Below are 12326 nucleotides of genomic sequence, written 5' to 3'. Positions count from 1 at the left end.
TAGTAATAATAATAATAATGACGATGATGATAACATTAGTGAAAAATAATTTTTGTTTAATTACTTATTACTATAGTTGTAGTTGTTATTTTGTCGTATTTTGAGAGGCCTATTCTGATCACAAAAAAAAAAAAAAAAATTAACTCACATATTAGTTGTAGAAGGAAAAAAAATAGAGGAAGAAATAACATTGTGAAAGATACTGTAGACAAATTTCTTTCTGGGTGGAGGAGGTTCGGGCAGGATAATGGTAAGTAAGAGTTTGTTATTGTTTGTTTGTAAATGTAAGCAGAAGTGGATGAGTTAGTAAAAATCTTAGCCTTCCACATACGAGATACATTATATAATAGTTCTACATGTGAGTTAACACTCAATTTATTGATGAATTACATATTTTAGGGGCAGCAATTGACTTCATTTCGAGTTAGTTGACTTCAAATATTAAAAATAACTTGAAACGCAATAACTTCATAGCTAGTTGTAGTGGTGGGCGTTTGAACATATGACTCGTAAAATTCCAAAAAAAGTGATTTTTTCTTTTCAATCGATGATGATATTTGAAAATTAGAGTTGTGTCTGGACATGAATATAATTTTGAATTATTTTTTAATTTTTGAGAGTGATCTAAGTGAAAATTTTGAAAAACAGCTTTTTGGAGTTTTTCATATTTTTGAAAAATTCCAAAATTCATCTTAAAGTGAAAATTGAAAAATTTATGGCCAAACACTGTTTTCGAAAAAAGTAATTTTCTTTTTAAAAAGTGTTTTTTTTTATGTCCATAACGGGCTCGTAGTATGATTTTATCCGCTAACGGGATCGTGCTATTCTCTTATTCCAACTTGATCATATTACGAGTTCGGCGTATTCAATAACTTTGATCTATATACTATATTTGTCTTAAGAATCTATCTATTAATAAAAGGAGAGGCAAAAGCCACTATTTTTTGACAAGTGGCATCATCACAATAAGACATTTGGCACTTTAGGACATAGCTCCAATAAAATAGGAATTAAAAAATAAATTGGACAAAAAATCTAATAATATCAGTTATTTTTATTTTTTAAGAAGCAAAATCAAAAGCATCCTAAAGCTTATGTGCACGTTTAGGAGGGCTCCAATAAAATAGGAATTAAAAAATAAATTGGACAAAAAATCTCATAATATCAGTTATTTTTATTTTTTAAGAAGCAAAATCAAAAACATCCTAAAGCTTATGTGCACGTTTAGGAGGGGCACATTTTTTTAGACCTATATTTGGAGAAAATCTCCAGCAAAATTCGATATTTATTTTCGTGAACTAAAAGTTTCAAGTTATTTTATTTTTAACAAGTACTAACTGATTTTACATGTGAACGTGAATACACACGTTTATATCCTACTTGCCCTATATTTTAGATCTTATTTAAACCTACGCTATGTAAACCTATCCACGATCTGTAACCATCTGTAATTGTTCAAATCTGGATAGGTAGCATATTCCGACTAACTTGCCAATCTCAACAGCTGTTAATTTGTGTGATATGCGTCCAAGGCTCCCATGCTTTTAGGTTTGTCGATACTTTCTCTTAGAAATTAGTGTTGTTTTCAAGTCTTGTGGTTGCTTCAGAAATTGTTGAAAGAATCAGATGAGATCACCAGTAAATAGAGTTGTTGTACGTGAGCTTCATCACACTGAGGGTTGGCAACTAGCCCCACTAAATTTGGCTTTGCTTTTCCAAAGGACTCTACAACTTCTCACATCAAATTCTGTTTCTATGGCACTTTGACATGGAAGAACAGAGGAAACTCACAAGAAAAATAAAATATGCATACGGAACCAAAAACGGCCTAAATATTCCTCGGATAACAAAGGTATGAACTGTTAACATCACTATTTACAAATTTTTATATAAAATCATATAATATTGTACTTAAAGTTACAAACACTAAAAACTGATTGTGACATATGAAAATAGAAAAATATAATTTTATGCAGTCCTTTTATTACAATACAGTTGTACGCTATTCTTTTCTGTGCCGTTAATTAGATTCTCCTTCTTCTAACTTGATTCATCTTTCTCCCTAGCTTTTTATTTTGCCATAAACTATCGATCAATTCCTTAAGTTTCTTTAACTATTCAGATTGTAGCATATTATCTGTGTACATTCTAATGATGAAGAGAAAATTATGTACCTTTGTTCCAATACAGTTGTCCCATGTTCTTTTGTTTTGCTTAAATTAGTTTTTCCTTCTGCTTACCTCATTCGTTTTTTCTAATTGACCAGAAATAATTTGCCCAAAAATGTTGGTGATGTTCTTAATTTTCTTTAATTTTTGAAAGTTCTTGCATATTATATGTATACATTCTAATGATGTTAAAAATATCTCAGTTGGAAAAAATAGTGAAATTAGATTTATTTGAGTTTACACGGTTCTAGGTTGTTCATTGAAATCATGTATTTCATTATGAAGCGAAAACGTAAAAGATCTATATTATAATAGGAATAGTTCATAAATACTAATTGCATATTATTATAACTTATTAGTAGAATTTGAGGATATCAAACTTTTCGCGTTGTACAGTCTCTCCATGTAGGTAATGAGGTTATAAAGTTATATACTTATACATGTTAAGCTTAAAAGATTGGAAAGAAAAAGACCTTTAAGTTTTTTTAAAGTTTAAAACTTTATTTTCTGTGTTATTTTTTGGTGGAGTTATCATAAGTTACGTGTGATTTGACTAAACGTGAAATGGGAAAAAACCTATGGTGCAAATAATGGTTCCTTTTGAGCTTTTCCTGTGATTTTGTTATGCTAACTCATTACTATTTTTCCAGATTTTTTTTCCTCAGCCCACCTTACTACTAAGTAGTTATGTATTTTTTGAATATAATTTAAGTTGAAATGTCATGCATTTAAGACGTCGAAATGTCATAGGCTAAAGAAAAATATTTCAGCGCCTTTGTAATGGCTGTTATTTGGAATACTAATGGATATGGTAAGCATTATTGTTGTTCTCCTCCTATGATACAAATGTTTGGTGCAATTTTGTTAACAATTGCTATAGACTATAACAAAGGTGAAAAATTAAATTAACTTATACTTCAACCACCCTTCCGTCATGTAAAATGGCTAGGTGTATAGTTGTATGCTTTGTTAGTTTTAAGGGAACTTCCAGTATATTGTATCAAATATTATGAAAGTTTTATATTTGTTTCCTAAATTTAGTACATGTTTTTGAATTATTCATAATAAATTTATTGTACTATATTTCACTTAGTTTGATGTGTTGATGCAAGCTCATTTTAAAAATAATTTACTATCGTAGATAAGTTCTCTTACATCGATTATGTTTTTGTTAATGATGTCTTGATTAGTGTCCCTTTAGTTTTCCTTCACAATTTGTATGTATGTTTCAGATAGACAGGATCTCTTATGTTCATTAATAAAATTGTCGTGATTAGTGTTCCTTTAGAAGGATAATCAAAAATATATTTGTCTTATTCATGAGTTTTCACTTTTAATAGCTTATATACGTCTGGCTAATCAAAAAATAGCATATGTACCTCTGAGTCATGTTTCATATGAGATTTGGATATTACTTCCTATGTGTACATTTAAAGCTCTTGCTTAATATTTATGTACATTTTAATGATGTTAGAAAATTATTTATCATGCTAACACATTACTGCTTTTGTCAATAAAAAAAAGAGATTCATAAGCCCTCGCCCCCCCCCCCCCTCCACCCCCTGCAAACATAGTAATGTATTTTTATTAAATATAATTTAAGTTGGAATTTCATACGTTTAAGTGTCGAAATGTCATATGCTAAAGAAAAATGTGGCAGAGCCTTTGTAATGGATGTTCTTTGAAATACTAATGAATATGATAAGCATTATTGGCGTTCTCCTCATGTGATACAAGTGTCTTGTACAAATTTACTTTAACAATTGCTATAGACTATAATAAAGGTGAAAATTTGAATTAACTTATACTTCAACCATCCTTCCTCATTGACAATTTGAAGTAATTGTACAACCATGTGAGATGGCTAGGTATTGATATTCAACAGATGGATATATAGTTGTATATTTTTTTAGTGTTAAGTCAAAATCCCAGTATATAGTATCAAATATTATGGAAGTTGTTTCTTTGGTTCCTTGATTTAGTTAATGTTTTTGAATTATTCGCAATTAACTTATTGTACAGTATTTTACTGTGCGTTTATGCAATCTCATTTTTAGAAATAACGTATTATTATAGATAAGTTCTCTTACAGCAATTATATTTTTATTAATATTGTCTTTATTGGTGTTCATTCATAAATACATTTGTGACTATGTTTCAGATAGATAGAATTTCTTACATCAATCGTGTTTTTTTCTATTATGTCATGATTAGTGTTCCTTTACGAGGATAATCCAAAATATTTTTTTTCTTTTGGATGAGTTTTCACTTTTAATTTCTTATACACGTATGCCTTATAAAATAATAGATTGTGTACCTTTGAGTCATATTTCATATGTGCTTTGGATGATATTACTTCTTATGTGTACTGTCAAAGCTCTTGCACATTATTTGTGTACATTCTAATGATGTGACAAAGTTTCTGTGTTCTGAAAGAGTTAGTGATAGAGTTATTTGAATTTATGCAATTGTTCATTAAAATCATGTTTTGCACAATGAAGTCGATGGCGTAAAAGATCTATATTAAATGCAAGAATGTTAAATAATAAATTTGGAATATGTTATAGATCTTAATAAAAAGTAATGTTGAAATATATCTTGGGGATTAGTGGTCCCTAGCAAAAAAAGTTTAGACAGACAATCCAATTAAATTCATCTTTTCTTTTTGGTTTAATTCTTTTTAACGCGGTCGACAAATTTAGTTTGCAATATACATATGTTTCCAATATCTCTCTCCACTTTTTTTATTTAACTGATCCGCGCATCGCGCGGGTAAGTATACTAGTTTTATTGAATACGCATAAATTTTTTTAATCTATAAAGCAATAATTTAAAAGAACTAAAATTCGAACCCAGTAAGTTCAGATCCTAGTTCCGCCTTCGCGTAATATGTACCTTGTCTCCACCCTGCCATAACGTTTGATGTAAAACAGGTGCATTGCTAGCCTTACCATTGCCCAATTGTAAATTCAGAATGAACTATCATGTTAATTAAAATATTAGTTTTATTATAAATAGGGTTGGGCATATATCGGGTAAAACCGATAACCCGAACCGATAATTATTTATTGGGTTATCGGTATCGGGTTATTGGGTTAACGGTTCGGTAACGGTTTATAATTTTTTCACTAGTGGGTTATCGGTTCGGGCCTCGATTTACCAATCTTGTTAACGGGTTAACCGATAACCCAATAAGAATTAATAAAATTATGACTTTACCCTTAAGTATATATATATGAGGGCTTTAGTTCATTCTCCACTATTCTTTCTCAGTCGCACTCTTCAGTTGCTTCATCTTCATTCTTCATAGACCTTACTAGTTACTCCTAGCGTAAGTCTTTAATCTTATACTTTAAGCTTTTAATTTCTATAACAAAATTCATCTTCATATAGGGATTTCTCTATGGTTTCTTTTTTCAGGTTAGGCATTTGACAAACGACATCCAATTTATCTTGGACTGTTTGAGGGCTTCAACCCTTGTGGAAATGCAGGTACTGTGTGAAATAAAAATTCTAAATCAACTATTGTTGTTATCATATCGAAGGAGGCGGCTAATGCCTTGGAATATTTTGTGGGAATTGCTGTGGTTTGATAAGTATTTATCCACTGATTCTTTGGTGAAGCCTATAAGGATTGTGTAGTTGTTGTCTTGTTAACTTATATTGAACTGTTAGTACTATATGTTTGGACTTGTTAATTATAAGGTGAAATTGCTACTACTGTATTATTATTAATGTATTTGGACAACTGTTGTTGAAGAATTAGTACTATTCCAGTTTTGGCCACTGGACAGAACGCAAAAAATACTATATGTGAATTCTTCTCTTTTTTGCTTAACTCCAGTGAATTGTCTTCTCTTTTTTGCTTAACTCTAGTTTGAGTTATCTTATCGGGTAAACCGATAACCGAACCGATAATGATCGATAACCGATTAACCGATACCCGATAACCGATATCTTATCGGTTTGGTTATGGATTTATCAAATTTGTAAATCGATAACCGATAATATTCATAACCGAACCGACCAATGCCCACCCTAATTATAAATATATTTATTGGTAGCAAAACAAGAAGAACTCACGTTGTAGATAAAAATGGAAAATGAAACAAATTTTTTTTTTTGTTTCAATTGCAAGAAGGAAAATGAATGGAAATGAGAGATTCTTTCAGCTAGTGAATTGACTAGACTAACCCTACCACTTGTGGTCTAAGCATCAATTATTCCCCTTGTCGAGATTTGTTTAATAAACCCACACCGCCCCTTTAAAGAACCGTCATAACACAAAAGGTTAACTCTGTCATTACACAACTAAACCCACCTACACGTGTTGATCAAATTACTAAAATCTCCCAGCTTACAGGATCACGCCACGTGTCCCTACATTTCCTCTATCAGGCCATCCAAGGGCCACGATCATCCCCACAACAAACACAAGGAAAACACAAAGCCAAGCGAAGCCAAAACAACACAAAAGAGAAGCAGCGAACAGCGCCACATCCAATAAACAGAAGCGCGCGGATCGATGACGTGGCGAAAGATTTTTCGAAATCCCGCCCAAACCAGCCCCCGGACTTCAAATTCATTCTATGATTCGATTTTTACACTGTGCAAAATTCTTTTGCAGTCCCTCACTTGGAACCTTCTTATCTCTCGCCCCTTCGCTCAGCCAATTCACTCACAACGCACCAAAGGAATATACATCTCTTTGTTTTTCTCTCTCTAGAGGTAACGTAACCCTAACGCCGCTGACTCGGCCGAGTTTTCACCATTTTCGCCGGTTCAGTACCGATTCTCACCGGTTTTTGCTGTTTCGTTGCAGGTTTCGTCATGAAAGGAGGTAAATCTAAGGCTGGAGCTGATTCCAAGTGAGTTTTCTTCTCTTTTCGTATTATTGTTTCAGATCTAGGTCTCTAGGTGCTTCTATGTTTGATTAATTTTGATTATAATTTGTTTTTTTTTGATAAACTGTTACAGGCTTGGAGTAAGGAAGAAGGCTACGGAGACGAAGAAAGCGAAGAAAGCCGCGAAGGATCCAAACAAGCCTAAGAGGCCTCCAAGTGCCTTCTTCGTTTTCATGTACGCTTCTAATCGCTGTTTTTTTTTTTTTTTTTGATTTTGTCTGTTTAAACCAGCTATATTTAATTGTGTTCCTTCTGTTTTTTGACAAATAAAGGGAGGAGTTCAGGAAGACGTACAAGGAGAAGCACCCAAACAACAAATCTGTTGCCGCTGTGAGTAATTTTCCATTAAACAAATCCTTATTTTACGCAGTAGCCATCGGTTTTTCTGTTTACCTTTTCTTCCTAATTAATGGTCCTCTCGCTATCATTATAGGTTGGTAAAGCTGGCGGAGACGCGTGGAAAAAATTGTCAGATGCTGTGAGTACAACTTCTGTTCAAGTTGGTTATGATTTCATGTATTTCAGTAACTGAGTTGTTTACTGAACTGTGGCTGTGCTTGTCTAATTTGATTTAGGAGAAGGCACCATACCAGGCAAAGGCTGAGAAAAGAAAGGCTGAATACCAAAAGAACATGGATGCCTATAACAGAAAACAGGTTAATATTTTATCTTACTGATGTAACTATAGTATGAGAGTGCGCGCGCGCGCGCGTGTTTATGCTCAGCCATTTGGTTTCAATTTTTTTCCCGGTGTAACACAGGCTGGTGATGCTGAAGAGGAGGAATCAGACAAGTCCAAGTCTGAGGTTCATGATGATGACGAGGACGATGATGGAAGCGAAGAGGTTTGCATTTGCATTTATAAGTCTAATTTACTTTAATTAAGTGAGTTTTTTGAATTATGCTAGGCTTATTGATGAATTTTGTTCATATTTGTTTTACAGGAGGAGGATGATGATTAAAAACTGAATAGCTGTTGAATTGCAGAAAATTATGGCAAAGTTGATGTAGGAATCCCTTTCAGCCCTTTCCTTGATAAATAGATGCCCTCTTTTTAAGGTTTCCTTTTTTTCTTTTTGTTTTTTGGGGGTTTAGTTGGGACGGGATAAGGGAAATTTAGTTGAGCTGACTTAATAGCTCGTATGGCTTATGTATTTTTACTTTGGTGGTGTTTAATGAAAAATTCAGCTACGGATTTCCCTTTGTTGGTATTATACATTTCATCTAATTCATTTCGTGATAATGCAATGGTTTGATGCCAAATATCGTGTGTTTGCGTTTGTTATTGTATTTCTTTATGGTGTTATTGTATTTCTTGATGGTGTTGGGCCCGATCTCATTCAATTGATATAACAGGTGAGCAAAAATATCTCATACGTTTGGTCGTTAGATAAAAGGGGTTTTATTTTTCTGGTTCTCTTTTTTGGTTCAGTTTTGTCTTGTTCAATCTGGTCTAACCATTTTGGTGAAGTGCGACTGATATTGTCTAACTTTTCTCATCTGATAATACAATCCTAAATTATTTACTTTTTTACTAAGAGTGACCCGTTTCCATGTGCTGTCCATATTTTTGTTGAATGGGTAAATGAATAATTGCGTCGGATTAATTGGTTGTATTACTTGGTACTCTTCTATGATCTTTAAAGGGCGTAGTTCTCAGGTAATAATTAGTGTGTGGCAGATATTAGTTAGTAAAAGTTGTCATTATAGCCACCGCAGTGGAAAGTAGCATAACTGCTTTATCATTTAAGATATTCCATTACTTGAGGAGTGGTTCCAAGGGTCTATTATTTGCTTGTATCCTCTCTTTGTCATGTTGGACGATTTCGGTACTTTCTTCTGAGTCAACCAATCATTCATATTTTGTCTTTTAACCAATATGGTAGTGTGTAATTATCTGGGTATTAACTTGATTGTCATATAATGGTAAAGCTGCAAATCTGAATGTATAATACTTCCTTCCGTTCACAATAAATGTCCAATTTGTTTTTAGCACGCCCATTAAGAAAATACTAAATCCTATACAAAAATATCTAGTATGACTAAACTACCCCTAATTAAACATTTAATGTGAGGAGTAAGAAAACTTTTTAGGGATATGTACGTAGGGGTTATTTTGTAAAAACAAATTGAATTCTTTCTTGATTACATAACTGGACACTTATTTTGGTTTGAAAAAGCAAATTGAACACTTATTGTGAAGAGTAATTTTTTATGTTTACATCAAGTGAACTTTCTACTGAGGCATCTATGTAACTTCAAACAAGGAAACATTGTTCACCCTCCTACACGTCTATAAAAGAATCATATCAAACATTGTGTATACGTATGAACATACCCAAGGGTTTGTGATAACTAGGGGGTGTCAATAGTTCGGTTCGGCTGGTTATTTAATAAAATTTATACCATATCATTTTTCGGTTATTCTGTTATGTATAACTAAAATTAGACTTTTCGAAACCGTCCCAATTATGTCGGCTTCTCTTCGGTATCGGTACAGTTCGGTAATTTTCGATATTTTTTAAAATGTCATGTAAAAGTCACTAGTAGAAGTAAAATGCAATAACATACATACTTTTATAGGACTTAGCAAAACTCTCTAGATAATTCTATTGTTTAAAGAGTGATGAACTAAGAAAACATGAAAGATGGCGAGAGTATAGATCAATCAACTATTCTACAGTAGCGTAAAAGAAAATAATCAAAGACAAAGAAAATATAAATCATACTAGTGAAACGATATTAACCAAGTGGGGACTCAAGAATAAAGTCTAATTTAAAAGTTAAATCTAAAGCACACGAAAGGAAACATATTCAATACATTGTAATTTGCTATTCATAATCGCTACAATACCTTGTGTCTTGCTAGTGATATGCTAGAAATAATTTAGTTTCAATAGGAGTAGCATAATAGATTTGGGAATTATGATTTTGAGTTTAATTACTTGTTGGCTTGTAACTGTTTCATAAATCCAAAACCTAAGAAAAAATTTAATGCTTTATTATTTTTTAACTTAATATATAAATATATTTGTCACATTGTAAATTTATTCGGTACGGTTCGGTATTTTTTCGGTTTATTTTCATAAAATAAAAACCTACCCTAATTATCGGTACGGTTATAGATTTATATAAAAATCTACAATTTTATTAAAAGAAACCTAAAAATCAATTCGGTACGATACGGTTCGATCGGTTTAGTCGGTTTTTAATTATATATTGACACCCCTGGTGATAACTATTTACATATTAAGTAGAAATAAGAAAACAAGAAAATCTCCCAATCCCATAAAAAGGAAAAATAGATAAAATATATGGCAAGTTGCTCAAAATTGTAATCTAATATACAGTTCCGCCAACACATTTTTACGTGTAGAGCGAACCAATCATGAATTTGCTTTGTCATTTCCAGCATATCGCAACACCTCTTTAGCCATGGATGAAAAGGATTTAGCTGTGTCCTGCATCTCAGCACTTCTTATGTTGATGCCCTGCCCATGCAATTTACAAAATTTTAGAGCCTTTTTGTTTTGATTTATAAGTAAAGTATCCTTTCTCCGCTAGACAGAATCATCGAGGGTAAATATAGTTTTGAAAAAATGTCCCACTATGAGGAGCCACCATATAGTACCTGCAACTTCTTCAGATTTTCACTGAGCTTTGACTGTGCTGCCTCTGCAGCACTGGGTTCCTGCAATCAAAATAGGAATTTTTTAGCATATTGACATATCAGTCAAATAACAAAAAGATGATATAGAAAATGGAGGGTAAAGTTACTCCCCCGACTGTTAGGAAGTAAAAGAGGACGCCAAGTTAAAAAAGCCATTCACTTCCAACAAGTATATCTTTTTAACTTCTCAAAATTAGATAAAACAGTTTTAATGCCTCTCTTCCCTGTCCCTTCTTGAGCAAAATAGACTGAATGCAGGAAAGGATACGTACACTAGAAGAAGTGTATCCATATCTTTTCTTAATTTGATCAACATTATCTGCCTTGTCATCTTGTGGTGCATCATTTGTCGGGGCTTTATCACTTTTGACCTTCATGTGCATAAATTTTCCTAAAAAAAGAAGAACAATCATTTCTAGATTTTTTTTTTTAAAAAAAAAATGGTATAGAACTACTCTTCATTCAGCACCATTATTAGCTTAGTAAAAAAGAGCTAGCTAAAAGACTCATGGAAAACCTAATAACTAAAGAATGAAGACTTGTGAGACAGCATTAACATTATTCAGTCGAAAGTTGCAAGTGTTATTGACACTTCTATATTATCTATGCGTTGTGTGCAGCTATGGCAACATGTTAATAACTATCATTTCTTCCAATCTAACTTACCTTTCAGAGCCTGAAATGTATTTGTAATGTTCTGCTTGTTTAATGCTGCTACCATTGGATTTGCCTTCTGTTTCTCTCCTGGATCTTCAATTTCAATGTCATCTTTAAAGGAAAATATAAAGTTAGCAGCAAGTAGTTGTATATTTTGAAAAGCACTTAAGATCCTCTCAAAGGGAAAACAATGAGCAACTCTTTAAAGTAATGCTCTCCAGACTTTCATCAACTAGACCTTTCAGGTTTTCATGAAAATATAAAGTTCAGCAAGTTAAATTGTAATTCTTTTAGGTTCTTATTTGTTCACTGCTCCCTACTTCCACTTTCTTCTGCGTCTGATTTTCAGTGCAGTCTGAAAAGAGCATTATGTAGGCTCTTGCCCTTATCCAAGTCAGTGGAAGAAGTGATTGATGAAAAAGGGAGAACCGTTATAAGAGACAAAAAGTACCTATATCAAAGTCAGCATCCTTTTCATTGCTGCCTAACTTCTCTTCGCTTTGTGTATGTGATGGAAAGTTCGCAACTGAAAATATTGCGGACATCTCTCCAATACTTACTCTTGCATTTTCAACTCCGGCATCAGGAACATTGTTTGCCTTGTTTCCCTTGGCATCTTTGAAAACAGATCCAAAAATTCCCTATAGTCAAGATAGTAAAAGAAATTATTTATTAATGAACTAAAGATTTAGTTAAATTTTCAGATTTTGGTGAACCCCTACCTTTTTCTTTTCTTTGTGGATGATGGGTCCAGAGATCTGCCCTGGTTCAACCACTAGATCTCGATCGTAAACTTGGGAAGCAAAGTCCAGGAACCTGCCATGGAGGAACATCATGCAGCAATACTATGAATTGAAGGAAATTCTGTATTTCTTAGAGATAATTGAATTCGCACTGGGGAGTGGGAAGTGAAAGAGGTGGATTGGG

The 12326-nt window shown here is 32.8% G+C and overlaps 2 protein-coding genes across 3 annotated transcripts in view; one reads left to right on the top strand and one right to left on the bottom strand.

Moving 5' to 3' along the window:
* The first annotated feature begins 6742 nt into the window (after positions 1–6742).
* Positions 6743–8288, top strand: LOC109214255 (HMG1/2-like protein). The gene is made up of 8 exons (XM_019378153.1): positions 6743–6896; positions 6991–7036; positions 7146–7247; positions 7345–7402; positions 7506–7550; positions 7648–7728; positions 7834–7917; positions 8017–8288. Exons 1-8 carry the CDS (start codon positions 6758–6760, stop codon positions 8032–8034), a joined length of 573 nt encoding a protein of 190 aa, XP_019233698.1. The 5' UTR covers positions 6743–6757; the 3' UTR covers positions 8035–8288.
* A 2049-nt stretch (positions 8289–10337) lies between these two features.
* Positions 10338–12326, bottom strand: part of LOC109214258 — an 11905-nt gene continuing 9916 nt past the window's right edge. For both annotated transcript variants that reach the window (XM_019378154.1, XM_019378155.1), the window contains exons 19-24: positions 12122–12215; positions 11851–12040; positions 11409–11510; positions 11015–11133; positions 10704–10763; positions 10338–10563 (exon numbers count right to left, since the gene is read on the bottom strand). In XM_019378154.1, coding sequence (XP_019233699.1) covers positions 10459–10563; positions 10704–10763; positions 11015–11133; positions 11409–11510; positions 11851–12040; positions 12122–12215 — 670 coding nt within the window. In that variant the 3' untranslated portion in view covers positions 10338–10458. The remainder of the gene's footprint in view (positions 10564–10703; positions 10764–11014; positions 11134–11408; positions 11511–11850; positions 12041–12121; positions 12216–12326) is intronic.

The sequence above is a fragment of the Nicotiana attenuata genome, unplaced genomic scaffold (assembly GCF_001879085.1).
Source record: "Nicotiana attenuata strain UT unplaced genomic scaffold, NIATTr2, whole genome shotgun sequence".
Lineage (NCBI taxonomy): Eukaryota > Viridiplantae > Streptophyta > Magnoliopsida > Solanales > Solanaceae > Nicotiana > Nicotiana attenuata.
The sequence above is the reverse complement of the archived record's forward strand: the minus strand, read 5'-3'. Positions and strand labels throughout refer to the sequence as shown.